This window comes from Solea solea, chromosome 12 (assembly GCF_958295425.1).
Source record: "Solea solea chromosome 12, fSolSol10.1, whole genome shotgun sequence".
Lineage (NCBI taxonomy): Eukaryota > Metazoa > Chordata > Actinopteri > Pleuronectiformes > Soleidae > Solea > Solea solea.
The window spans coordinates 6,233,625-6,260,927 of NC_081145.1; the positions used below are offsets into that span (position 1 = coordinate 6,233,625).

Genomic DNA, 27,303 nt, shown 5'->3' on the forward strand with positions numbered 1-27,303 from the left:
AAGAAAGGACTGTCTTTGCAGTGATGTAAGAGATGTGGCTCTATGATACGGTGTAGTGTCCTCACAGAATGTTCTTGAGAGAGTAAACATTTCTCTAACACCATGTGTTAGTGTTGCAGTATTAAAGTCTTACGGGCTTTTGTCCTGCCAACAGTCGTCAATTTGTATATGAGCTCATAGCTGCATTGGCATCGAAGAAGAAGGGAGGGTCCAACAAAAATGTATGACGAAGTTTACATATGTAAAAACCACAGAGCCTACACACAATCTAGTATTTTTAAGTGGAAACACAAGGCTTTGTCATATTGAAATTGGTGGATTCACCGGGGATTTTTAAATCCCCGGTGAATCTGCAAAATTAAAGTGAATCTGCAAAAAAAATGTGATTACAGCGATTCAGTGGTTGTTTTATTTTTCACTCCTGCATGAATCGTGATGTCACAGACATGTCCTACACAAAATAAGTTGGAAGAAGGAAACAGCAACACCCCCATAGCTCTCCGTTAATGGTGACAACCATGCTAACAGCTGGAAGATGAATGCATCTCATAGCGTTGCACCGGAAATAGCATTTGCTGGCAAAAATAGAGCAGATAAAGGAATATAGTGAAATTACGTTCTTATGTTGCTAATGCTGATTCGTACTGATGCTGATTGTAGCTGAAACCAAAGCCTGGAGTGAATGCAGATTAAACACATTCACAGTTGGAATTAAACAGAGATGTTGATCAGTGGGAATGAGGGAATTTAAGCCTTTTTTTATATTTATATATTGTTTCAATTGTATCAATCATTCATTCTATTATGTTACTGTGAGACACACTGGAATTATGCACTTGTATTCAAATATTTGCTAATGCAAATAAAGTACTTAACCTGATTTGACCAACATGAAAAATTGAATTAAACATTTCCAGAACTCATAGTGTTCAGACACCCTGAAGCTGTAGGGCTGTTGTCTTTTACCTTTATTCCTTCCTGTGATGTTTCCCACAGTCCTCACACTAAACAAATGGTTTCCTTTGTCATTATTAAAGGACAGCTGAGGAATCTCAGCAGCATCTGTCCAGTGAAGCAGACACAGAACAAAAATGTGCAGAGGGTCACGTCTCATCTCAGTCTAAAAATAAGACGATTTAAAATGATCTAACGAGCATTAAACATGACCCGATTTTCCAAAACATGAGACACAGGGATTGCCTGCTATCACTCACATCCCATATCCTGTGGTGGGACTGACATTTACACGCTGGGTATGAAAAAAAAAAAAGCCTCATTATCTAAACTCCCTGCCAAGCAGATGCCTCAGTTACAAGCCCCAATCTTTGACGAATTTGCACAAAAACACTTGCTTCTCCACCAAGACTCTGCCTCACTAATGCTCTACACTTGTCAAGGATTAGCTCTGTCTAAATTAAGTCAATAACTCTGGTTCTCCCCTGACACTGAGTTTAAATCAATCATCCGTCTCTGATAAATCCTTCCATTCCTGACTTCTATTACGCAGAGGCTGAACCACACAGGCGACAGTAAGATGAAATATGTTCTTACAAATCTGAGCAACAAACCATTCACCCTGGCAAAGGAGCCAATTGTTTCAATCAAATTGCATATTTTGACCTGTCACATCTGCCCTTCACATGTTAATGGACCACTAACAGGAAGCGTAGGAAGCATGGGCCAAAGCAACTGCGGCACATATGCATACTGAGAGTCATAATAAACTTATCATTACAGCGAGGAGTAAGAATGCAAAAGAAATGGTCTTCATTAAATAATGACTTTAAGTGGAGCAATAGATAATACTAATAAGCTTGTAAACTCAGCTTATTTAATGATCTTTGATGAGTCACATCATGTGTCATCCTTGATATATATTTATATATATACATATATATCATCCAGTACACACCATATTCAGAGTTCAATCCTCACTGTCCTACTCTCTTTTCACCTGTTGTCTCTCACTCCTCATTTCTCTCAGACATTTACCTTCCACTCGACACTTCCATCAGTTCTGCCTCCTCCTCCTTCTTACCCCTCCCTCCTTACCCACTCCTCTGACTGTCACTGAGCTTCACAAACTGAGGTCGAACTCTCTTCCACTCTCTCCCTCCTCTCCTTCCACTCTTTACCCTCGGGACGTGATGAGGTTAACAGTGCTGTGCGTATGTGGGACCCTGCTTGCCTTCTCAAGCCTCTCTTGGACAACAGGCGTCTCTGGAGAAGGAGACCTCCTGGTGGATAAGGAATTTGGGCCCTGCGAGGCAACGCTGCAGCTTGAGGGTCCGTGCAGACCAGGGCAGGAGGAGACAACATGCCCGTACTTACTGAGTCTGCCACCGCTGACTCTTCATGTTCCATCGCAGCTCAGAGAGCTGGAAAAGATCATGAAGGATCTGCAGGACTTGAAGGACAATGTGGATCAACTGAGGAGGATGTGTGCAGACTGTACAGTAAGCCAAACTGAGAGAGAGTGTGGAACGCAAAAAGAAAGAGAGCATGTGATGCTGAATGAAAATGCAGACACAAGGATGAAGGATGAGAGGAACTGGGTGAATGAGAGAAAACCTGATGAGCGAGCAGAAGACGTTAGAGAGGAGTTTGGAAGAGGCAGGCTTAAAGTGGAGGAGATTATGGAAGGAGGTGGTGAAATGGACTCAGAAAAAAGAACACATTTGGAAGATGGAGGGAGAAATAAATGGGAAGCAGAGAGAGTGAGCAATAAAAGGGTCATAAAAGAAAATGAGGAAGCAGAAACCTTACTAGAAATGACAGAAAAAGATGGAAAAACTCAAAAAGAAGGGGCAAATGTAAAGGACAAATTGGGACAGAAAAAGGTGCCAACTGCTGGAGGAATTAGGAAAAACGGGGATATGGCAAGAGAAAAGGCTCCTGAAAAAAATATGTGGGAGACAGACAGAAATAAAGAAAACTATAATAAAAAAGGAGATTCAAATGGAGATAGAGAAGATGTGTTAGAGAGTGGAAAAGGAAGAAATATGACCACTAATATCAAAAAGAAAGAGGAAGGTGACCAACATGTGAGGCTACATGCAACAAAGGAGACTGAGAAAGAGACCCGCACTGAGGAAGACAAGGGGAGTGATGGAATAAAGTTGTCTGAGGACCAATATGAGCATACAAATAAGGAACGAGAGCAGTACCGGGAGGACAGGAAAAAGAAAGAGCAAAAGGGAATGAAAATGGAGCAAAGTAAGGATAAACCAAAAGAGACTGAACGCATTTTAGAGAGCGGAAAAGAAAGAAATATGACCACTAATATTATAAAGAAAGAGAAAACAGCAGAAGGCGACCAACATGTGAGGCTACATTCAAGAAAAGAAACTGAGAAAGAGACCCGTATTGAGAAAGACAAGGGAAGTGATGGAATAAAGATGTCTGAGGACCAATATGAGCATACAAATAAGGAACGAGAGCAGCACCGGGAGGACAGGGAAAAGAAGGAGGAAAAGGGAATGAAAATGGAGCAAAATAAGGATAAACCAAAAGAGACTGTACGCATTTTAGAGAGTGGAAAAGAAAGAAATATGACCACTAATATTAGAAAGAAAGAGAAAACAGCAGAAGGCGACCAACATGTGAGGCTACATTCAAGAAAAGAAACTGAGAAAGACACCCACACTGAGGAAGACAAGGGAAGTGATGGAATAAAGATGTCTGAGGACCAATATGAGCATACAAATAAGGAACAGGAGCAGCACCGGGAGGAAAGGGGAATGAAAATGGAGCAAAATAAGGATAAACCAAAAGAGACTGAACGCATTTTAGAGCGCGGAAAAGAAAGAAATATGACCACTAATATTAGAAAGAAAGAGAAAACAGCAGAAGGCGACCAACATGTGAGGCTACATTCAAGAAAGGACACTGAGAAAGACACCCACACTGAGGAAGACAAGGGAAGTGATGGAATAAAGATGTCTGAGGACCAATATGAGCATACAAATAAGGAACGAGAGCAGCACCAGGAGGACAGGAAAAAGAAAGAGGAAAGTGGAATGAAAATGGAGCAAAATAAGGATAAACCAAAAGAGACTGAACGCATTTTAGAGAGTGGAAAAGAAAGAAATATGACCACTAATATTAGAAAGAAAGAGAAAACAGCAGAAGGCGACCAACATGTGAGGCTACATTCAAAAAAGGAAACTGAGAAAGACACCCACACTGAGGAAGACAAGGGAAGTGATGGAATAAAGATGTCTGAGCACCAATATGAGCATACAAATAAGGAACAAGAGCAGCACCGGGAGGACTGGGAAAAGAAGGAGGAAAAGGGAATGAAAATGGAGCAAAATAAGGATAAAACAAAAGAGACTGTACGCATTTTAGAGAGTGGAAAAGAAAGAAATATGACCACTAATATTAGAAAGAAAGAGAAAACAGCAGAAGGCGACCAACATGTGAGGCTACATTCAAGAAAGGAAACTGAGAAAGACACCCACACTGAGGAAGACAAGGGAAGTGATGGAATAAAGATGTCTGAGGACCAATATGAGCATACAAATAAGGAACGAGAGCAGCACCGGGAGGACAGGGAAAAGAAAGATGAAAGGGGAATGAAAATGGAGCAAAATAAGGATAAACCAAAAGAGACTGAACGCATTGGGCGAACAGATCAAGAGAAGACCATTAACAGGGAGGAGGGGGGTGAGTGGGGTGAGGGGGACGGGGCGACAGGCGCAGACATCAAAACAGAGGAAGAAAAAGTGGTCCAGAGTGTACAGAGAGACACTGATGGAGAATTAGCATCCAACAAAGCAAGTGAAAGCACAGACTTTATTTCAGACAGCCAGACTCCTCCATCTACCGTCGGCTTTATTACAACAAGACATAAAACCATGGACCCAAACAAAGCTACAACCTTGACATTATCCTCTCCACCTCCTCCTTTGTCCAGTCCACATTTGGTCACAGATGTCGATGAAGCAATGATGACAGGCGCTCATGGACTACCATCCCACAGCACAGACACCGATGTGGCTCACAGTCATCAGCACCCATACCCTGATGCAGACGCAGGTTTTAAGACCACAAGTGGACCAACTACAACACCCACAATAGGAACACTGGGTGTACCCAGACAACAAAGAACCAGTGCCACGACTAGGTTCACCTCCACAACTAGTCCCAGCGTCAGGACACGCTTCCAGGGTCGAGTGAGTTCAACTGTGGCAACTAAAATAACCTCAACTCCTCGAGAGAATTTTCACACAACTCCAATGAGTGGAGTCACAGCGCCCAGCCACTGGATAACAAAAAACACCAAGACTGGAGGAAAACCTCGACCAGCCCAGGAACCAAATCCTGCTGAAAAGCACAAACATGGAATTAAGCCTGAAGCAATTCCTAAGGTAAAAAATCCTAAGAATGACCACAAACAAGACCGAGCACCTTTACCTGACAAAACTGACCAAAAGCTGAAGCCTTCACTCCAAAAACCCACAACTGACCAGAAACTCAAGCCTGTCAAAGGTCAAAAGGCCCATAATCCCAAACCTGAGCGGAGAGTAACATTTAATAATTTAACTACCGATCAAAATCTGAAAAATAATCCGATGCTTAAACATGACAAAGATCTTACAACTGATAAAAAGCCAACAGCTAACGCAACTGGTTCAGACACAAATCCTCAGACTGAACCAAGCTCAAAACCTGAAAGAAATCAAAATAATCCTCTTCAAACTGTCAAGCCTGATCCTAAACAAAAACCTCAGAAAAACGTTAAAGGTAAAGAAAAGACTAAACCTGATCTGAGGGCTGATTACACAACTGTTCAACAACCTGATTCTGGAAGTATAGGAAAAGCAAAGCTCACGCTAAAACCCAACAACAGGTCCACATCGGAATTAATGAGAAATTCCAGAGACAATCCATCTCCAGAGTCTGACTCTAACCAAGTCAAAACACCTGGACAAAAACTTGCACTTGATGGCATTAACACACCGTCTGATCAAAAGCCTAAACCTAGCCAGAAAATCCCTGTAATAAACCTAGACCCTAAACCTGGCCACATACCCAAACTTAACCAAAAACGACTGGAGATTGATCCAAGCAAAAGCACTAAGCCAAATGTGAAGCCTAAAACCAGCCAAGCACCACAAAAAAATCAGGGTCTTAAAACACCTGGGCCGAGCCAAACGCCTGATCTTTACCCAAAATCTGTACCTGATCAAATCCCCAAAGCACAATCCAACAAAACTTCCAAACCAAGACCTCCTCCCAGACGCGGACACACATTCAAGCCAGGAGCAACATCTGTTCAAAGGCCACAACCAGCAGTGCAACAAAAGTCAAACCCAAACACCAAAACAGATTCCAATCCTGAGATCAGCGGGACAACTGCAGATGGCATCCAAAATTCTCAAATCAACATGCCACCTACATCTGGCTCTGTAAAACAGAGCACTGAAATGACTCATTCCCCAGGTGACGCAGAGTTCAGTCCCAGCACAAAAGAATCCATCACTCCCAGCCCAAAGACCTTCAACAGCCTGGACACCTTCCCTCTCCTCCACACTCTCGCTGAGGGCTCCACCGTGAACCCGAACAGCAGGGCTGCGTCTGATCTGGGGCCACAAACAGCCGGACAACATTCATCGATCCCAATGACAACAAGACCAAACAAAATGATCCATGGGACCCTGCCAAGTGTTATCCCTAGCACCAGTCCAGGATCCACAACGTTAAAGTCTATCACTGAGCCCGGCGTGCAAGCTGAGCTACCGCACCATGTTGTGGAAACAGCACCTGAACAAACCCTGCATGCAGACAACGTGCTCATTCCAGTCCCTTCCCCCAGAGCTGAAACCACCATCACACTGAGCCCTGACACCAGGTCAACAACCGCTGACACCGCTGGCCCCAAGGTCCCTGCGCTGGAGTCTTCCACTCCCAGTGCACGCGAGCTGCGTGTAAAAATCAACCAGGTGGCCGTGTTTTCCAGAGACAGCCAGAGTTCAGACGCACGGTCAGTGGACAAGCGTCCAACAACAGAGCACCCAGAGGACAGAGGGACTGACCTGAAAGTCAAGTGGATTCCATCAAAAGGCAAGAGATATTATTTCATACTATGATCTCAGACAGACAGACAGACAGACAGACGGATGGACAGATAGCTATATTAAAGAAAATAGTCTTACAGAGAATAAGGAAATAAAAGATTAGAGTGCAACTGAACAAGGTTATAATAGTTTTTATTTTTTGTAAATGCTTAGCTTTTTTGTAATATGGAGTATTTGCCAGGTGCAAGATTCAAAAAGGTCATTATAAGTATTATTGTGTCATAAAAACCCAGCAAAAGATGCCATTGTAAAAATGTACTAGGATGTAATTAGGACAAATGAACAACTATATGTATGAAATATAACGGTCGACAAGAAAGTAGACTGAAGTGCAAAATGTGCATCATATTGCTGAGGTCGGATGTAGTGTGAAAGGTTAAAAATCAAACAGACTAAAGACACACATGAACATAACAACATAAATATTAATGATAATAATAATAATAATAATAATAATAATGATAATAATAAAAACCCTCATGAGACACATCACATTGTTTGTGAGCCAATAAAAGACTAGAGGTTTGATTCACTTAGAGATGAACCAACGCAACCAAATTGACTACATAGCAAATGTTAATGTTTCACTTGCATCGCCTTATGTCCCACATTGTAAACAACAAGAAATTGAAAACATTTTTATTATGAATGAATATACAACCTTTCAAAATTACCAGCAGAGGAAAAATAAATACACTTTATACGAAACCAAAAGAATTATGTATGAAATGTATTTAGAAAGATGAAAACTTAGCACATTTTCACTACAATCTTAATTCAATTCAGTTTCGGTTAGTGATCTAACTCATATGCTAATATTTTAATTTCAGTTAACGAAGATTTTATTTTAGTTTTGGTTATTTCGTTACTGCTAACTGCAAACTGAGCCCAACAATTAAAAATGATGAAGACATAAACACGTTGATTTGCAGCTGCAGCGTCCACATTCATTTAATGTGACCCACAGAAATAGGTGAATAAAAAACAAATTTAACTTCACAGTGAAATCCTGTGACATTTATGAGCCGTCCTCCAAACATCATTTGTCCTCTAATGACATCAAAGAGAGAGAAATGAAAGAAACAAGAGCTGAAGCGCTGCTTTCAACACGTTGTTATGCTTGACCCGACCTGGAGGGATTTCAAGGGAGAGGTCCACATGGCGGTCTTTAATGATCATCACATAAAACGTTTAATAGGCCATCATTCTGGTGCTGGTGGTGCATGAGATCATCTTTACACCATACATCATGGTTATTACTTGTCAAAGGAGGAATTTGCATGTGCGCGCAAAATGTTTGTGTGTGTGGCGATAAGGCATAAAACCGCAAGCACGCACTGACAAACAGCTTCAAAACATCCGTCAGTGCAGAGCGGCCTTCAGTCTGTGCAGCATTTAGCATCGGAGTCGTCTCATGAATTCACACATCAATCCATCTCCAAAAAAGAGACAAAAACAAAAAGCCTTGAGGTAGATTTTTACCTATTTTGACAAATAATGTAGAATTAATCTTCCAGTAATTCATTATTTATGTAGGTTTACGTGTAGTTTGTTTTTTCATTTAAAATAAACATTTTTAAACGTCTGTCCAGTCTATTTATCCAGACTGGACAGACGGACCATAATTGATGAGCAGAACATTTTTCACTTGTGTAATTTTGTGTATCATTTTTGTAATGATTAAACTGATATATTTAATATTGGCATCTTGTATTAACCATCTAAATATCTGCACATGCCAGAGAAATCTAATAAAAAGCGTCCATATAGGAGGTCCACATTGAAGAATACGAAACCTTTTATTGTGGAAAAGTAGTCGCGCACAGACGTGTTACCCCTGTGACCCGACATACTTCCCTGGTGCAGCTGCAGCGATAATTTCACCTTCAGAATATGAGCAGAAGCAGGAATTTAGCTCATTTCCTCAAAGGAGGAAGACTAATTCGCCTTTTGGACGATATTGGAGTGGCTTTCATAGTTATGAATTTTCCATTTTTCCCCCTAATCTCCAGTCTCCACAGCACTGAGGCGAGACTGCTCTGACCACCTGCTCCAAGGAGGAACAAAGAGCGGCGTGTACCTGGTGACCCCTGACATCCGCAGCAAGAGCTTCTCCGTCTTCTGTGACATGGAGCTGGTTGGTGGAGGCTGGACGCTCATCCAGCTCAGACAGGACGGCAGCGTGAGCTTCAACCGCACCTGGGCTGAGTACCGGTCAGGCTTTGGGGAAGTGGGCGGCAGGGAGTTTTGGCTGGGGAACAACATGATCCACCTGCTGACCCGGGACAGGGACATGGTGCTGCGGGTGGAGCTGGAGGACTTTGACGGGCTGATGGAGTATGCAGAGTATGAGCAGTTCAAGGTGGCAAGTGAGCGTCTGCGTTACAGGCTGACGGTTGGAGGTTACTCTGGTACGGCGGGGAACGCTCTACGCTTCAGCAAAATGTATGACCACAACGGCAGGGCCTTCACCACACCAGACAGGGACAATGACCGCTATCCCTCGGGGAACTGTGGGGCCTACTACAGCTCGGGCTGGTGGTTCGATGCCTGCATGGCTGCAAACCTCAACGGAAGATACTATGTGGGAAAGTATAAAGGAATCAGGGATGGTATTTTCTGGGGGACGTGGCATAATATATCTTCAGAGTATTACCCCACCAATGACAGACAGTCTTTCAAAACTGTCAGGATGATGATCAGACCAAAAGGCTTTGCACCATGACCTCTGACCCTGCTCTATTAAGAAAACTCATTCCCACTCTCTCCACACACTTACCAGCGCACCATTAGCACAATGCTGCCACCTTGTGGTGTTTGATTTTTAAAAGCTTTGATTGTTTGCTTTACAGGTTGAGATAGCAATAACTGAGGATGTACATACTTTAAAGAATAAAAGTTTAAGTTTTAATTTCATAGTTCTTTTTATAACCTGTGTCCAGTTGTTTCCACTGACGAGAGAAATCTTCTCATGAAGACGTATTTTTCTATGAAGATTGTCTGAATCTGCAGCAACAGAGACTGATTTTTACTGAATTCAAGGGCCAGTCGATGGTTGATTGAAGATGCTTGGGATGTTTTGTAATTAAGATAAGATTAATAAAGTTATTTACATCAATAAATTGCGTTCAGCTTTTTTTGTCACATGAATATTATTAGACAATTATTTGATGCTATATTGTTGCTCTTTTGGTAAACTGTTGTTTAAAGTGATCCTTTTATGTGACCCTGGTTGTTTTGAAAGGCACCAATAAATAACATTTATAAAAAAGTTATTAAAATCATTATTATTATCATTAGTAGTAGTAGTAGTAAAAGTAACTACATACTCTTCTCAGACATGAAACCTGTCACACTTGGAAATCCACGCCTTCAATTCCCATTAGCCTTTGCGTAAAGAATGGGGTCACATTTAAGTTGCATTTTGATTGGTCAAGACCAGAAGTTGGTGGTGCTACGTTTACACAAGATTGTGCATCCGGTTCGTCAAATTAACTAAAACCGGAAATGCAACGACTTTCCTTAAAAATTAAAAAGTTAAATTAGCTCACACGGACTACCTGCAGTACCTCCATACCCCACAAGGGGGCCACACTTTGAGAAAGGCTGGCTTTTAATGTGAACTCCCAAACCGGAAGTTTGGTCTTGTTGGATGATTGCGACCCACACTTGCCACTGTTGTGACGTTACGTGATGTAAATGGCGGCGTGTTTGGCTCAGTAGTTTGTGTTATAATAGTAGTAGTAGTAGTAGTGGTGTAAAGAGTGTATGAGAAGCTTTGCTGCAGGATGTTGTGGAGCTCAGCATGTCAGCGAGCAGGTGTCGGCCTTCTCCTCCGCCGCTGGTCCCTCTCAGTCAGGCCCGGGATTCTCACAAAACCCCGGTGCCCTCTGAGCACTCCACGCTCTTCCTTCTCTACCTCTGCCACCTCCGCCTCCGTCAAGTGTCCGGCACATGAGGAGGTGAAGCAGCCTCTGAAACAGTGGACTCTGACCGTCAGTCCCTTCAGTTCAGTGCGGGCACAGCTGAGCTGCAGCATCTCCATCAGCCCGTTAGACCCGCACAGTTTCCCGGAGGCTGACCGAGTCTTCCTCACTGTCCACGGCTCTGACACTGAGCAGCCTGAGGTCGGTGTGGATCACGTCCACGTCCACTATGATGATCAGAGCAGTGAGCTGCTTATTTCAGCTGACAAGGTGAACAGCAGCGTGTCCGTGGATCTGACTGCGCCCATCAAGTGCAGTGAGTGTCTCTACACAAGGGCTGGGACACTGGGACTAGTATTGGTTTATACTGATGACACTTTACATTATTTTTGTCCTGTTTTATGTCTATCTGTGGCTGAACTGGATCCACGTGTCAGTGTATAGCTATGTGTAGTTTATTTATGTTTATATGTTCCATCATCTGCCCAGAGACTAAAGATGGTCTGTGGCTACAGTCTACACATAGGAGTTATTGGCAGAAGTTATCATTTTTATTATACTACCCTTAAGTATGTATACATATAAATCTAAAATATTCTTAATAAAATCGCATATGTAACCAATGAATTAACCTTGAATGCTATACTTTAGGCAAGGGCCTTGCTTTATGAAGGCTGCCATCTCGTGCTGCCATGTTTGCACAACAGACATGTTTAAATACCTTCTGGTATGTAAGGTCTTCGGATTTGTCCCAATTTTTTTTCAATCTGCAGTCTCACATTAGATGTCTCTAACTTAAGTGCTGGATTTTAAATATGTACTCTATCTAATTACAACATTTAAACACTCAAGTAAATCGTGGTGAATTTCCATTATCCATAATCATGGCTGGAGAAAATTGAGTGACATGAAAGAATGTCTAGCTCGCCAACATACAGTCATTTTGATTTATATTGGAGTGCCACAAGGGGGAGCCTGCATCTTTCCAATCATTCCTTATGATTTATAATTATATGAAGATCATTTTTGAGATATTTTGTTTTGTATTGTATTTGTATTTGGGTTTTTTTGTGAAAAAACATTTTGCTAACATAACATTTTGTTGCATATTTTATTTATCATTAATTCATCCGTTCCCCTGTATCCAATAATTGGTCCTTATTTGTGCAAACTTTCTGAAAACCTGTGGGTAAAAACCAAGTAAAGATAGAATATGAACAAAATAGTAACTCACTGTGATTATATTTCTACAATTATTGCAATAATTTCATAATTTGCAATCCTTCTATCAGGATAATCCTGACAAGAAATGTTCGTATTGTCCCAAATCTCTCCTCTCAAAAGAATCTATCACTGATCACGTTTGTCCTTCAATAATACCAGTGTGTGTTTTTCTGTCAGATCTCTTCATCACCACTCGAGGGGAAGGCAACGTGGAAGTGAAGAACATGGAGTGTAACATCTGTGAGGTGCAAACAGAGAGAGGCAACTGTTCACTGCACTCTGTCAAGGTAGGTGGTGATGACATGAAACTAACTATTGATATGTGTGTGTGTGTGTGTGTGTATGTATATATATATATATATATATATATACACGTGTATGTATGTATATATATATTTATATATATATATATATATATATATATATATATATATATATATATATATATGTTTAGACAAATGCAGGAGATAATAGAGGCACAGGATCAGCCAATAGATGACACTGTATCTTACTCTACAAGCTGAAATAAAATAACCATATATTACCTATAAAATTGGATATTGGCGTCAGTGTTGCCTGATATGCATGAAGAAGTATTTATTCGGATCTCTTTCCAGCAACTGTGTTTACATTGACATCAATGTTATGGTATTAACTGGAGAAAGATGTTGCCATTTTATGGGCAGTTTAAAGCATTATTCTTAATTGTACTTTTAATATTATATTGACAACAACCAACACAACAATAAATAAATAATTGGTAAAAGAGCATGTACCATATATTGAGCCACATACAGTATAAATACAACAAATATCCTCATAAAGAAGCTCCGTAATAGTCAAATGAAGCTGAAGCACATTTCCAAACTTGGTCCCAGTTCTTTTCAGAGTTCTTCTCGAATTTACCATCACTTTTCATACGAGGCATTTAGGAAATTCAAAATAGCCATGTTTGTTTTGGGAAACATTTTAGCTTCCAAATTTTGAGCAGTTCCATCCCCCGATGCTCCAACAACGGGACAAAGGAGAAGTCCGTCCATCCATCCATCCATCCATCCTCTACCACTTTATCCTCCACAGGAGGGTCCCGGGTGGTGCTGTGCCAATCTCAGCTGACATAGGGCGATAAGCGGGATACACCCTGGACAGTTGCCAGTCCATCACAGAGCCACATTATATATAGAGACAAACAACCATTCACTCTCACACTCACACCTACGGTCAATTTAGAGTGACCAATTTACCTTATCCCCATATTACATATTTTTGGACTGTGGGAGGAAACTGGAGAACCTGGAGAAAAAGTATAGTGTATGTTCAAAATGACTAAAATCCAGTGACATATTTTTGCTCAAAAACTACTAAACAAAGAATTATCCATAGCATAAACAACATTTTAAGATTACGTTAACCTATAGGTCAATGTGCAATAGTCAGATTAAGACATGAGTATGTGACTCTTAAATAAACTGTGGAATAACCTGCATGACATGATCAGATCAATGGAGTTCCTTCTTATTTTATTTGTGGTTAATTCTGCCTGTATTTCTGTCTTTATATTCTTTTAAAACAGTAACTATAGTAAGTCTTTTACTTGTTTGCTTTTAAGATAATGGACAGTTATGTTATGAAGCATTCTGCTCTATACACTTTGTAAAGTGCACTATAAATGAAGTTAATTATTATTATTATTATTATTATAACATGTAACTGTGTGTGGTATAAGAATATTTCAGAATAAGTTCAGTTGTTGGACACTTGATGGCCATGTCAACATCGTCGGGTATTCTTAAGATAGCGCAGTGCAGTGTTTTCTAGACCAGAGTTAGAAGTCCAACTAAATGGATAAAATAAGAAAATAAGAAGAAATAAATCGGGTGTCACTCTTTCCCAGGGTCATCAGATCCAGGTCCAGTCCAGAGGAGGACGTGTCACAGGTGTTGGCACCATCCATGGTAACGTGGACATCAGCACATGTGGAGCCGCTGTAAGGATGACTGCGTTATTACATAGTGCTTTGTTGGATGACTCACCCTCAGCAGACAGTAGGGGGCAGCAGCAGCCACAATACTGAATTGAGCCATCTGACTATGAAAGCAGGAATATCTGTCTTTCTGCCTCTGTTTTTCATTTCCTCAGCAGTCACTTATCATCTGACCGACTTTAAACTTTGATGTAGATCCAGGAAAGTGCTGTGTCAACACTGATGTTTTCTGCATGAGCAGTTCCACTGTGTCCTCCATGTATTCCTCCTGTAAATGAGGAATCCATTTTATTTTGGACTAAGACACAACTGTTTGATACAGTTACATCAGACAATTGATTAACTTTGCTTTTCAGTTGGGCTCTGAACTAGATCTAGAGTGAGATACATGCTCACACTTATAAATGTAGAGATGTTTCAAACATTCAAAGTCTTTGTAAATCACCAGGCCGCAGCCTCGTGCAGTGATCAGTCGTGTTCCTTGTGCAGGGAGTGGACGTCAAGAAGCTCCAGGGAACCAGGATGAATGTTTCAACAGAACGTGGCTCTCTCAAGGTCAAAGCCATCTATGCTGAGTCCAGCAGCATCTCCTCGTCCTCTGGGAGAATACAGCTGGGTCTTGTACACGGTGAGTAATCAGCAGTATTTATCAGTCATCTACAAAAAGCAACTTCATTATATACATATACAGTGGGGCAAAAAAGTATTTAGTCAGCCACCGATTGTGCAAGTTCTCCCACTTCAAATGATGACAGAGGTCTGTAATTTCATCATAGGTACACTTCAACTGTGAGAGACAGAATGTGAAAAAAAAATCCTGGAAATCACATTGTAGGATTTGTAAATTATGGTGGAAAATAAGTATTTGGTCAATAGCAAAAGTTCAACTCAATACTTTGTAATATAACGCAGAATTGAAAAACGTAAGCTAAGGTTAACTAACGGTCTCACATACACTTTATTTGTGGAAATGTAAAGAATATACTGCCGTTATGGTCCTTAATTGTCACTCTGTTGTCTCCTCTCATCATGTGATAATTCTCCACTGCTGCTCTAAAGCAGTCACAGTGTCACTTTCAATCTCTGCCCGTTGCTGACGTGCTGAAATTAACCTAATATGTTCATTGTTTATAAAAATAAAACAGATGGTGGTATGTAGATGTATGTGTATGAGCATGAACGCAGTGTAATGCTGGGTGTAGGTATATTTCAGTATTTTCATATTTAGCTATATATAGCTGTATTTCAAATTGTTTCCAATAATTCAACTCTTAGACATTTGGAGAGGAAGCGAAGGAGAGTAGTAAACCAGCAACTCTGCTATGATGGTGTGTTCCATTTGGAGTTAGAACTCATGGGGCGTTCCTTTGAACTTGGATCAGTGTTTGATTTTTAACCATAGACATGTTGCTATGTTGTTTTTATCTGCAAAATATCATGTATACCAGTGGCGATTGCTCTAAGGCGACAAGGAAAACTCTGCTTCCTCTACAGTGTGTGTGTGTCTGAAAGGCGGAACCTGTTTTTGATTGACAGCGTTGCAGAAACATAGCAGAGCCTTTTCTGCCTCAGTCCTGTGTGGATTTTGCGAGGGAAGTCTGTCGACCATTTTTGTTTCTACATAAACACTGTAAATAAAAACACTTTTATAGCATTTCATGAGCAGTACATCCACCATACAACCTTAGCTAGCAGCTACGTAATGGTCCAGTTTGTAAGAATTAGTGACATTTAATGGTGAGTGTGCAGATTTTAGACATTCCCTTGCTAAATGTTGCAGATTAACGCATGTTTGCAGGATTTTTGAGTCTTTTTAACTGATCTACAGTTCGGCATTGTTCTGTTTGATTCTTGTGTCGGACTTTTGCTCACGACTCTTCCAGTGACGCTGGCCAATCAGTGGCCGGCAGTCTGACGACGTCACGTCACACATAGTAATGGCTCAGCTCACTTAGAACCTCGTCAGATCAGGTAAAAGTAGGTAAAAAAAGTACCTGGTCCCAGGTACTATCGCAAGTGGAAAAGCAATAACCGTGCTGTGCCGAGGGGAGGCATGCTAGTGGAAAGTGCCATACATATGTTTAATTTTTGCTAAGAAAACCCTCCTATGTTACACAATGAAACTTTAAATTGAGCTATGGCTAAGAGAACCTGTAGTTTGAATTTAGGATGATATTTTCCAAAAACTGTCACTGTCCATGAGCCACCATCTGCAGAGTGTTACGTTGGTTGGTAAAGCAGGATTTAGGTACATCAGGAATTCTGGGCTCTGATCCAGTAGAGAGGATTTAACTGCAATGTGGTTGCAGTTAAACACATATTGTGTACTTGTTTGCTTTGGCGGTGCAATAAAACAGAGGACACGGGACAACAAAGACCAGCAGCCACATGACGTGACATGAAGTGAAGACGGTGCGTCATGCTGTCAGAATTTAAGCGTCTTCCTGATAAAGATGAGCAATGTAGAAGACATGGAAACAATTATCCTGTCATTGTAATTTATGTTTATGTTATGTGTCAAAGGCCATATCTTTATTACATTTTCCACAATCTTTACCATTTGATTAACTAAGAAGAATCTTTATTGCTTCATTAGGGACTGACTATGTGTTCTTTAATGATCAAAAGGTGATGCCACAGTGAAGAATGTGTCTGGAGACACAGTTATAGGTAAGCAGGCAGAATGATTGCACGGTATTCTATGTGCAGTATACTGTATATCAGTGGCTGGTTAAAAACAGGTTTTGCTTTTGCAGATGGCTCAAACAGTTCCCTGAGTGTTTCCTCTGACAGCGGAGGCATCGACGTGTATGTGGGAGATGGCAGCAGTGCTGACCTGCACAGTCAAAAAGGTAAACACACACACACTGTCCAAGGACAATATTCATTTTATGAATCACATCTTTAGAGTCAGGGTCTTCACTCTTCTGCTTGACACACAGGAGCGGTGTGCGTGCGTGTCCCGTCCTCGTTAAAAGCAGGGGTGGAGCTCTGTGGAGAGTCCATGGAAATCAGCCCAGAGGTCGTTCTGTCTGCACTCGAGAAAAACACAAGCCAAGGCCAAACCACTGTTACTGGTAAGTTGTTATTTTTCATTACATCACACTTTACAGTATAATTAATAAAGGGTGGATATCAGAAAAACGATACTGTGGTTCCCCATTGGTCGGTGGCTGAGCATCAATAAGGATGAGGACAAACCATACTGCTATCGATATTTATGTTTAGTTTATTCCAAATTCACTTTAGAGTTCAGTTTGCTATCTTCCTTTCTTTCTATCCTAGTCATGCCCAAATCACAATGAGGCTGGCGGCATTAGATTTATGTGTGACGTTGCACTGCATTGTTTACTCTTCAGCCATGTTGGTGGATAATCATGTTTGGACTCACACACACATTTAGGAGATGTTTTTATTTTCGTTATAACCTTAAAGTCAGGTTTATTAATTGGTTATTGTGTCATCAGGAAGTGATGAGTTTGAAGGTGTTTGCTCTGAGGTTCACGGCTGCAACAGGATCTCTCGTTATCCTCAGTTTCTCTTGTAGCTGTAACATGTACACAGTGTCTCCACTGCTATGAGTGAGTTAATGTCATCTGATTAGTCTGATCCGTAATTGCACATATTTATAGTATAATTCTGTGCAGCAACGATGACACAACGTCATGCACAGCTGAAGGATTCAGAGTACATCTGTCGGCTGAAGACGCTAAATACTCTCTGGATGTTTTATTGACCTTCTGTCTCCACCTTCCAACTCATTCCTTCCTGATGTAAACATCAAGCAATCATCAATCAATAAACCCAGCTTTTAGGTTAAAACTGATCTAGTTAGAATGAGAAAACTATCTCATTTAAACAAGAAACTTTTGTCACATTTGTTCTCCTCTGTGGCAGTTCTGCACTTCCATTCACTTGCGATGCAAATCAAAAGGTACAAACACAAGCGTGAGTCAGTACAGTGGGTTTTCTTTAGCAAAGCTTAAGGTTCGGCTGCTGCTAACAGAGCTGCAAAATCATCCAAAAACTCGACTGAGCAAATCTTCTGTTACGATGAAATGTGCAGCTGCTACCTCAAGATGTTGTTAGCGTCACTTTTCCAAGAGCTGTCAGTCACACAGAAACCAGAGGAATCGGTCCAAGTGATGGAATATAACTTGACAGCCGTGACAGATTTACAGCGTTTTACTGCAGTGGAGTCCAGTGGATTAAAGAGATGACCCTGGTATCAAAAAGAGTATCAGTAAATATTGATATAATCCTAACAGTACCCATCACTATGATGTAATTAACCAAACCATCAACACCCTAACATATCTGCTCTTTTTCTTTTAGGTTACATGAATGGAGCGTCTGCGGTGGATCAGTGGGTTAAAGCTCGGGCAGACACCGGTTCTGTTGCACTGAAGACGCAGAGCTGGTTTGAGTCGCTGAAGCTGGGAAGCTGAGCTAAGACTGGCAGCGTTTGTGTCTGTGATGCTGCGTCACAGCACTGAGGCTTTACACTCGGAGACAGAGACAGATATTTACTGCAGCTGTTCATGGCTGATGATAGTTTCACTTCACTGCTGCATTTATTTATTTATCTAATCCTCTGCCCAGACATAAATGACTGTATAGCATGTATCATCCATAGTTATTTAACAAATATCTGTTGAAAATAAATCTAAACATTATATCCTGAGTGTTGGAAGAATACTGTGTATATAACTGCAGCATATTCCCTGCAAAGGTCTGGGGTGCTCCTGAGCAAGCTACCCAACCTCCATTGTTCCCCAGGCGATGCTCAGTGGCTGCCCCCTAATCCTAATCCTACAGAGGTTCCGTAGTAATTTTCCTACAGGGATTAACAACGTACAAATACTTGTATAATAATTATATGCGCATTGAAAATGTGTGCCCCCTTAACAACTGCCTGTCTGAGCCAGACATCTGTCTGACCAAGAAATGCCAACAAACATATTCAGCAGTGGATTAAATAAACCTGGACGTTCAGTAGAACCTCACACTTTTATCATGTTGATGGTTTTAGCCTCTCACAGATGTGGTCGTCCAATATTCATAGTTCGTGCTCCGCCAACGGCAAGCAAGGTTTTCCTGGACGGCTGCCTGTGCGTGCACCTCTGCACTACACTGCTCTAAGTTTCCTGGATGCAGTGTGGACAAGTAATAAGTACAGTAAAAGACAGATAAACAACACATAATTTACCTTTACTGTAGAGAAAAAAGCTTGTGATGGCTCTGTTTCTGTGTGTGTGTAACTGGGGACAGGTGGGGCAGGAAAAACAGGTCAAATCAGGACCTCAGTGTTGTTGTAATTACTCAGAGGTCCACCGGGGGGCAACAGACACTCCGCACTGGAATTTTAAGCCTTTTTTCCTAAACAAAATTGATTACAAAAATGGCCACACAACAAATAGGTTGTGGAGGTTGCATATTCTCCCTTTGTGTGTGTGTGTGTGTGTGTGAGAGTTCTCCAGTTTGTTTCCACTGTCCAAAAACACACAGTTAATTGAGCGCTCTAAATTGCCTGTACTGTATGTGTGAATGTTAGTGACTGGTTGCTCGTCTCTACGTTGGGCCTGTGATGGACTGACCTGTCCATGGTGTCCTGTCTTTTTAAGCCTATGTCGGCTGGGATTGGCACCAGCAGCTCCGCTTTACCCTCACCAAGAATGATTACAAAAATCAGCACAAATGATCTTGCCTATCCTTGTGCCATCCTCATGACAGAGATGTCAGTCACGAGTCGGTCACTGATGAGCTCGGTCGTCATTTGTTGACTGAAGAACCTGAAACGTGTCACTATTATTTAGTGTACAGACACGTGCACTTGTTTCACAGTGACAGGTCAGCGTACTGCATGTTCCTGGTTGGCAGCCACAGATCTGAGGCTGGTGTTGGTTATTCTAGATCTAGAACATTCTGCAGCAGTGAGTCTGCAGAGAGCTGGCGAGCTGCTGCTGCTCAGGGCCTTCCAGCTGACATCTGAAAGCTGGCTAACTTCAGTGCACATGTGGCATGGAATGGAAAGAATAACTGGACCAGGCTAATGTGTATATGTAGAGATACAAAATGATTTCACTCTGCGGTGAGAGCCTTTGGTGATGATGTCGATGGGGATGTTGGACAGACGACAAGCGTTCAGTGGAGAAATGGCACATAGACAGTGACATCTGGGAAGTGGAGGCTGTTAAAGAAGAGTAAGATCAAAACGTCTCTCTGCCATGAGGGTGTACAACGACAAACAGAGCAGATTCTTTGCTAATTTAATCCTCATTTTCCCTGATAACTCACCCAGAGCATGTGGAGTTAATACTGACATTGCATGCATTGTACATACACACAGCTATTTGACACGATGGGCAGGTCATAAATAACAGTGTCTCTGGGTTAGCTTAATCTAGCTGAGAGGTATTTGAGCCGTTTACTGTAATCTGGAAGGATAGAGGGGAAAATATGTGTCCTCGCTGAAATCTGAATCATTTTCCGGAATCCGGTTCGCCTCAGTCCTCACATTCTTAGGGCGCCCCATAAAATGAAAACACACATCTGGAACCGGACTAAATTAATGCACATTTCCAGAGGAAAGGGTGTTTCATGTTGAGGTGCATGTGTGTTATGTTATGGAGTGTTCACATCTTGAGTGGGTGGGCCCTGAACGTCGATTGCGTAAACCCAACCCTCCACTTGGCCACAGCTGCCTTTTTACTCCACATCCCCTTTAGGTTTCATCCCATTTACTTCAAGCACTGAAGGAGCAAAGGAGTGCAAGCGCTCACAGCCAAGGACGAGTGGAGACACGTGCAGACACAGAGTGGGGACTGGATTTATTCAAAGCAAAGACTCCTGTGTCCTGTCCACAGAAGACTGGTCTGAGAGTCACTGGACAGGCTGAGGTGGATGAGATTGTAGGATTCTTCCCTGTGATCAGGTATTAAAAGCTTTCATCCGTAAATGTGTTGTAGTAGGACTTGGCTAAACTCAGGAGTGGAAGGTTGAGATGGTTCCCAGACAAAAATTTGTTTTAAAAATTAAGATTTGTTTTAAAAACTAAGATTTGTTTTAAAAACTTAGATTTGTTTTAAAAACTAAGATTTGTTTTATGTTGAGTTGATGTTTTTCGTCAGCCAAGAAAGCCTCTTGAATGAGAGTTGAAACCTCTTCTGCTTTACCAAAACAAGTTGCTTTTTTAAGTGCTACTGATGAGAGAGAGCTAATGACTAACTCACAAATCTGTCAGTGATGTAATAATTCAGCCTAGACATGTTGCTGTGAGGGTCACATCTGTTCTTTCTAATCATATCTCTGGCTCTGAGTAAGACATGAAATCAAAACGATGAATGATGAACAAAAGAATGAACAGAGAATTCTTGGAAACAAGTTGGAGCTGGCCAAAAACAACACAACCGTGTGTCAGAACACCGAAGACCTAATGCCTGAACAGTTGGAAGATTACAGATCTTTTTGTTTGGAGCAAATGAGCGGGAAAGAACCAATTTGTGATCTATTTGTATCTGAAATAGCACATAATGCAGGTGAACAAGTAACAGCAGATACTGGAATCAAAGAAAACAAAAAATCAAAGAAAACAAAAAAACAAAACTCAATATTTAACACTGGCAATGTTACTCTTACATGTAAAGATGAACACATCACAGCTCAGATGTCGGAGCTGGCAGTGATGTCACCTCCAGACTTAGACCACAAATTGAACACAACATAAGCTTTTACATGTAGAGACATGACAACGTGAGATGGCATGTCTTGTTTTAAAGTACACGTAAAGGCTTATTCTAAAGCTGCAAAAAGCAAAGCTGTATACAAACAGACTTATGAGTGGAATATTCCACGTCTGCCAGTAAACCCTGCAGTAAAACTGTTGGAACACTGAGCTCCAGGAGATTTCTGCCTTCTCCTTAGACCAAAAAAAAAGAATAAAATCAAGATTAATAGCTGGTGAAACTTGTTGTGAAACTCAATTTGTTGTGAAGATTAACCAGAAACTGAGATTATTACCAAACACATTATAAAATCAGTCAATTTTGATAATAATTACAATAAAATTGTAGTTAAAAAGATAGTGAGAGTTGTATTAGTAATAGCAGTTATGTACAGTACAGTATATGGAGCCATTGTAAATGGGGAAAATTATTATTATTATTTTTATTATCTTTATTATTACAACATGTGTCGGTACTGAATTATTTCCCGGCCCTAGCTAACAATATTACATGTAGCTGTAATATAAGGAAGTAATAAACAACATTTCGTTAGGAAGTACAGGTTTCAAGTCTGTATATACATTCTTGGACGTCTCTCATCTCTTACATAATGTACAAACTCTCACTTCTCGCACAGAGCGAGCAGCAGCAGCAGCAGCAGCAGCAGCAGCATCAGCAGCTGCGTTTCATCAACAACACTGTTGACTCATTGCTTCTGTTCTCAAGCATGTTTTGTTAAGACTTTCATGTTAAACTCCTGCTTTGGCTCCAGTTCTTCTTACTGAAAAGACAAATCCCTGCAGTGATCAGGATGCGTTTGACCTCCTGCCTCCTCCTCGCCTCCCTGCTCTTCCTCCTGTTCTCATGCATTGAGATGAAAAGGCCGGGGAAGGGAAGGGGCCTCAAAAGAGCGAGGCACAAATTAACTCGGGACAGGTAGGGATTCATTCTTCACTGAGAGACATTTTTCACAGAATCTTTTTTTACAGGCTGTGACAAGCCATGAGTCTTTTTTTTTTTTTCTGTCTTAAAGATCTGCCAGGATAAGAGGTGCGGGGCGTCACAGCAGATCAGGCCCCTCCAGGCAAGTGTCTCCTTCCTGCTCAGAGTCCACAGAATCTGGCGAGGTCTTCGCCGACTGTCAGGAGCGACATCTCACCTCCGTCCCCGTCTCCCAAACCTGGTCCAAAGAGCCCAAGCATCTCCTTTTGGCGCGCAACAGGATCAAAATCCTGCGCGATGGGGCCTTCCTTGGATACGAGAGTTTAGTCACTCTGGACCTGCAGCAGAACCAGATCTCTGTCATCCAGGAGGGGGCCTTCCAGGGCCTGTCACACATTAAAACCCTGCTGCTTCAGCACAACAGCCTGGAAACACTCACAGAGGAGGCCCTCATCCCCATGCCCAACCTTCGCTACCTGCGTATGTACGATAATCCGTGGAATTGCCTCTGCTCCATGGACAGTCTCATTCGCACTGTTCAAGTCCCGAGCAACCGCAATTTAGGAAACCACGCCAGGTGAATGATTTCCCTTTGTCATAGTGTGATGTGTTGCTCTGATGCTGACACAGACTGACACAGAGGTCACAGAGGTCAGCGGAACAGTGTCTGTCATGGCTAACTACAGAGCAAGAGTTGTTAATGTTGCTAAAGTAATGGTGATGTCATGTCCACTGTGTTGTTGAACGACAAAAAACTTGAGTAATGGGGAGAACAACCTTGTCTGAGAGCTTAGTTTGGGCTGACATTTTATTTCATTCACATTTCTCAACTTCTGCCATGTGCAACCGAGCCACAGCGTGAATGTGTGAGTCTCAGAACGATCTGTTTGCTTGATTATGACTGTACTGTGTTTCCTTTGCCAGGTGTGTGGCTCCAATCAGGCTCAAAGGCACTAAGTTGAAGCAGGTGGACGTTGAGTTAATCTGTAAGGAGTCCGACTCAGTGGGCGACCCGCAGGGCGACGGAACCGAGAACACAGTCCCCATAGATCCCATTCCATTTCGGGGCAAACCAGATGTGACCACATCTTGCCACACCTACCTTTTCCCCCAAGTACGACTGGACTGCAGCAAACGAGGCAAGTCTGCACTTATTTTGTGTATATTTTTGACAATCAGCTCGATTAAGTGCACCTTACTTTTCGAAATATTTTCACTACAAATGTAATATACAACGTGAGAAAGCAAACTTTCCATTTTTCCCACCAAAATGGACCAGAGTTGTGTTGAGTTATGCTGCTCACAATCAGACAAACTGAAAAATGTGGGCAAAGACCAGAGCCAGAGAGTAATGAAATATGACTGGTGCAGGGCAGGAATGAGTAAACGTACATGTCTCAGAAGAGAAGCATGGGACGTTTTTAAATATAATGTCATACTGGTGGAACTTGTTGCCCTAACATCTGACTGTTATCGTCATTTGTTATCACAGGAACAACTTGGAAAGCATCAGCTAAACAAATGTTAAAATAACTTTGTGGCATTTTAAATTTAAGACTGGCATGAGGCCTGGACATCTGTAGAAAACAGACTCAGATCATAGATATGTCCTGCTGAACTTGCACTGTGAGAACACATTTGGATGATATAAGATGAAAAATACGTACATAAGTATTTGAGTAATCCTTTGGTCCCTGTGTTCAGGTCTAACGGAGGTGCCCACGGGAATTCCAGACGATGTCGTCCACGTCGATCTGTCCTATAATTCAATCAGTCATCTCAGAGCCAGAGATTTCCAAAGTGCGAGAAGCCTCAGATTCTTAAACCTCAGCAATAACTACATGGAGCGCATTGACCCAGGTAACAGTGTGTGTGTGTGTGTGTTTTTGCATACCTGATAATAATGATCTATGAATACTGCACTATGTGCTTCATATTTCCTTGTATATCCAGGATGAACGCCTGCATAAATAAAGCTGTTTTTATTTCTTTGGCTGGATCACATATGTGAAGCAAGCGCTTGCAAACACATTACGCAACTGCTGCTGATGATTTATGCTTTATCCTATTTTAAATTTTTAGACACTGAAGGAATTCTGCCATATGTGTATAGATGGTGTAAACCCGTGGTTCTCAAGCTTTTTATACCAAGTGCAACATGAGCTCTCGAAGCGACACCAGTATCACCAACGTTAAAATACAGTGGTGTGATAGGCCGAGAAAAGTCAGCTGCAGACTTTTCACAGGAGGCCGATTTATTCCCAATTTGCTCTCTCATCATCCTCCTCTTCCTCACATATACTTCAGACGCTTTGTAGCCAAATTAGATTAAGATGGAGCAAGAGACAATGTGACTCTAATTCTAATTATTTAATCTTTTCTTGGTTATTAGTAAACAACAATATGTCAGACTGAATTGAATTATGATGAGAAAGTGAATGAAACACAATGGCTGCTATGCAAATGCGTCTCGTTGCTTTTCTCCCTTGTAGCGTCCCTGTCTGGGCTCCTGCATCTCCGTGAGTTGGATTTGTCTGAAAATGGTCTTCATTTTATCCAGTACGGGGTTCTGGAGGACCTTTACTTCCTGTCACGGCTAAAACTGGAAGGAAACCCGTGGGTGTGTGACTACAGGTGGGCTCCTCCGCTCAGTCACAATCAGAATCAGGTTTATTGCGAAAGGAGTTATTGAAATAAGAAAAACAAATGATCAACAAATTAAAATAAGGCAGTTTCAATTTCTGTACAAGAACGAGAGAGACAAATTAAGAGAGGAAATACAATATAGAGTTAAGACTTGAAGCTGCAGTTAGTAACATTTGGTGAATTTTGTTATTGATGTTATCATTCTGCCTCTATTTGGACTTCATGAACACAAACAGTGTTATATTATTTGTGTTCAGGCTCTGTGCAGCAATACTATCAGACCTGACAGAGGGAGTATTGGTGTGTATACAGCAGCAGCACAGGGGCGGGAAACATTTATCCCATTAAACAGCTGAACAACAGCAGTAGAATTCCACGATACTGTGAAACATGAATCACAGAGAGTTGTGTGGAGCTTGTGTTAACAGACATTTGTTTATATTTAAAAGTTACACACTAAAGTGTTTGAATATATACAGCAATAATATCTGCACAGTATATGGACCGAAAAGGGTCGTGTAGCAGTGTGTTCGATTGTGTACTGTGGCATTTTTGTTGGACACAAATGCAAATTAAAAAAATTCTTTCTTGTTTGCCAGCATTCACTACATGGTGTACTGGCTGCGCCTGCACCCAGGAGTCAGGGACTCTGGCCTGGTGTGTCGCTCCCCTCTTCAACATATTGGTGAAACTGTGGAGCATTACGTGCATTCCTACAACAAAGGCTGTCCAAAGGACAGACAGCAAAGCAGAGCGGACGAAGACCAAACGGACCCTGAGCTTTGGAACACAGCGATGGAGGTGCAGGGAGAGCTGGAGGAGGAGGAGCTAGAGCCGGGCCACTTGAGGGTGCCGAAGAAATACGAGATCATCAGACTGTCCTGAAATCTGACTTTTAATCGTCTCATTGTTTTCCTGTCAGTTATTCCCTTTCAGTATTATTAAACAGTCTGTATCAGATGGAGAAACTACATTTTGCAGTGCTGCTTTTGTGTTTTATCTGTGTAATGTAATCAAAATATATGATTTTTTTGACTCATATAATGTGGTTTATATTTATTAAATCAAAGGTCCAGTGTGTAAGAATGAGATTGTAACAAACCAGGGACGTACGGAGGCCTTTACACACCAGAGCAGAGGTCACTCCTCTTTGTTTTCATCGTAAGCTTTCACACAAAACACGAAGCACAGTCTCTGTACAGCAAGGCCCTGGTATTTAAGCCAATTTTAAGGCCACAAAGGCCAAATTATTTTTATTTAAAGGTGACATTGAATGCTGGTATAGCACATATATGTTAGTTATGGAGGTCTACTTACATATATATTAACTTGTTTTCATGGTTAAAAACCTCCCAGTCGCTGCAAACGAGCCGATCAAAATATCTCCTCACTGACGCTCTCGTCAGCTGCGCTGTTTCAGACCAAAATCACACCCCCAGAACGTGGACTGCGTTGTGATTGGCCAGCCAACAAGAGCTTTCCCACTGTCCTGTGATTGGCCAGGTACCTGGAAGTGACGTAATAGATAGGCCAGCTCTAAGATACACAGCTCCCCCTCTGGCACGGTGGATGCTCTGCATCTCAGCAGCTACAACGAGAGTAGTTCTTCTTCTTCTGCAGTTGAATGTACGCAACCGGATGTGCCCGGACTAGTGCCCGCATCAGGAGGCGCTACGGTGCTGAGAGGAGTGGTGAGGATTTCTGATGACATCATCAGCATATGGAAGTACCGATCCGCTTCGCAGAGCCCAGGAAAACAATACAACACTATTTTC

At 41.7% G+C, this 27,303-nt stretch overlaps 3 protein-coding genes across 4 annotated transcripts; all 3 read left to right on the forward strand.

The window, feature by feature from the left end:
• Positions 1-2,044: 2,044 nt before the first annotated feature.
• On the forward strand, positions 2,045-10,148 carry LOC131469487 (mediator of DNA damage checkpoint protein 1-like). The gene is made up of 2 exons (XM_058644442.1): positions 2,045-7,068; positions 9,095-10,148. Exons 1-2 carry the CDS (start codon positions 2,148-2,150, stop codon positions 9,805-9,807), a joined length of 5,634 nt encoding a protein of 1,877 aa, XP_058500425.1. The 5' UTR covers positions 2,045-2,147; the 3' UTR covers positions 9,808-10,148.
• Positions 10,149-10,729: 581 nt separating this feature from the next.
• fam185a (family with sequence similarity 185 member A) lies at positions 10,730-18,900 on the forward strand. Its single transcript, XM_058646162.1, has 8 exons — positions 10,730-11,324; positions 12,410-12,519; positions 14,127-14,219; positions 14,706-14,844; positions 16,845-16,886; positions 16,973-17,068; positions 17,159-17,293; positions 18,552-18,900. The coding sequence occupies exons 1-8, from the start codon at positions 10,871-10,873 to the stop codon at positions 18,662-18,664; spliced, it is 1,182 nt and encodes a 393-aa protein (XP_058502145.1). The 5' UTR covers positions 10,730-10,870; the 3' UTR covers positions 18,665-18,900.
• A 2,044-nt stretch (positions 18,901-20,944) lies between these two features.
• On the forward strand, positions 20,945-26,501 carry LOC131470377 (leucine-rich repeat-containing protein 17-like). Of its 2 annotated transcripts, none has more exons than XM_058646161.1 (7): positions 20,945-21,150; positions 22,744-22,876; positions 22,974-23,459; positions 23,807-24,021; positions 24,587-24,742; positions 25,375-25,516; positions 26,128-26,501. In XM_058646161.1, the coding sequence occupies exons 2-7, from the start codon at positions 22,752-22,754 to the stop codon at positions 26,411-26,413; spliced, it is 1,410 nt and encodes a 469-aa protein (XP_058502144.1). In that variant the 5' UTR covers positions 20,945-21,150; positions 22,744-22,751; the 3' UTR covers positions 26,414-26,501. The 2 variants fall into 2 exon arrangements, with proteins under 2 accessions (XP_058502144.1, XP_058502142.1); XM_058646159.1 differs by having other exon boundaries at positions 20,946-21,150; positions 22,713-22,876.
• The last annotated feature ends 802 nt before the right edge of the window (positions 26,502-27,303 follow it).

What these genes read in the sequence shown, in the direction of transcription:
- LOC131469487 (XM_058644442.1), top strand. Translation starts at nt 2,148, where the DNA reads ATGAGGTTAACAGTGCTGTGCGTATGTGGGACCCTGCTTGCCTTCTCA. An exon ending in CAAGTGGATTCCATCAAAAG is followed by an intron (nt 7,069 to 9,094) that starts GCAAGAGATATT and finishes CCTAATCTCCAG; the next exon opens with TCTCCACAGCACTGAGGCGA.
- fam185a (XM_058646162.1), top strand. Translation starts at nt 10,871, where the DNA reads ATGTTGTGGAGCTCAGCATGTCAGCGAGCAGGTGTCGGCCTTCTCCTC. An exon ending in TCAGCACATGTGGAGCCGCT is followed by an intron (nt 14,220 to 14,705) that starts GTAAGGATGACT and finishes TTCCTTGTGCAG; the next exon opens with GGAGTGGACGTCAAGAAGCT. An exon ending in GTCTGGAGACACAGTTATAG is followed by an intron (nt 16,887 to 16,972) that starts GTAAGCAGGCAG and finishes TTGCTTTTGCAG; the next exon opens with ATGGCTCAAACAGTTCCCTG.
- LOC131470377 (XM_058646161.1), top strand. Translation starts at nt 22,752, where the DNA reads ATGCGTTTGACCTCCTGCCTCCTCCTCGCCTCCCTGCTCTTCCTCCTG. An exon ending in ACTGGACTGCAGCAAACGAG is followed by an intron (nt 24,022 to 24,586) that starts GCAAGTCTGCAC and finishes CCCTGTGTTCAG; the next exon opens with GTCTAACGGAGGTGCCCACG. An exon ending in CCGTGGGTGTGTGACTACAG is followed by an intron (nt 25,517 to 26,127) that starts GTGGGCTCCTCC and finishes CTTGTTTGCCAG; the next exon opens with CATTCACTACATGGTGTACT.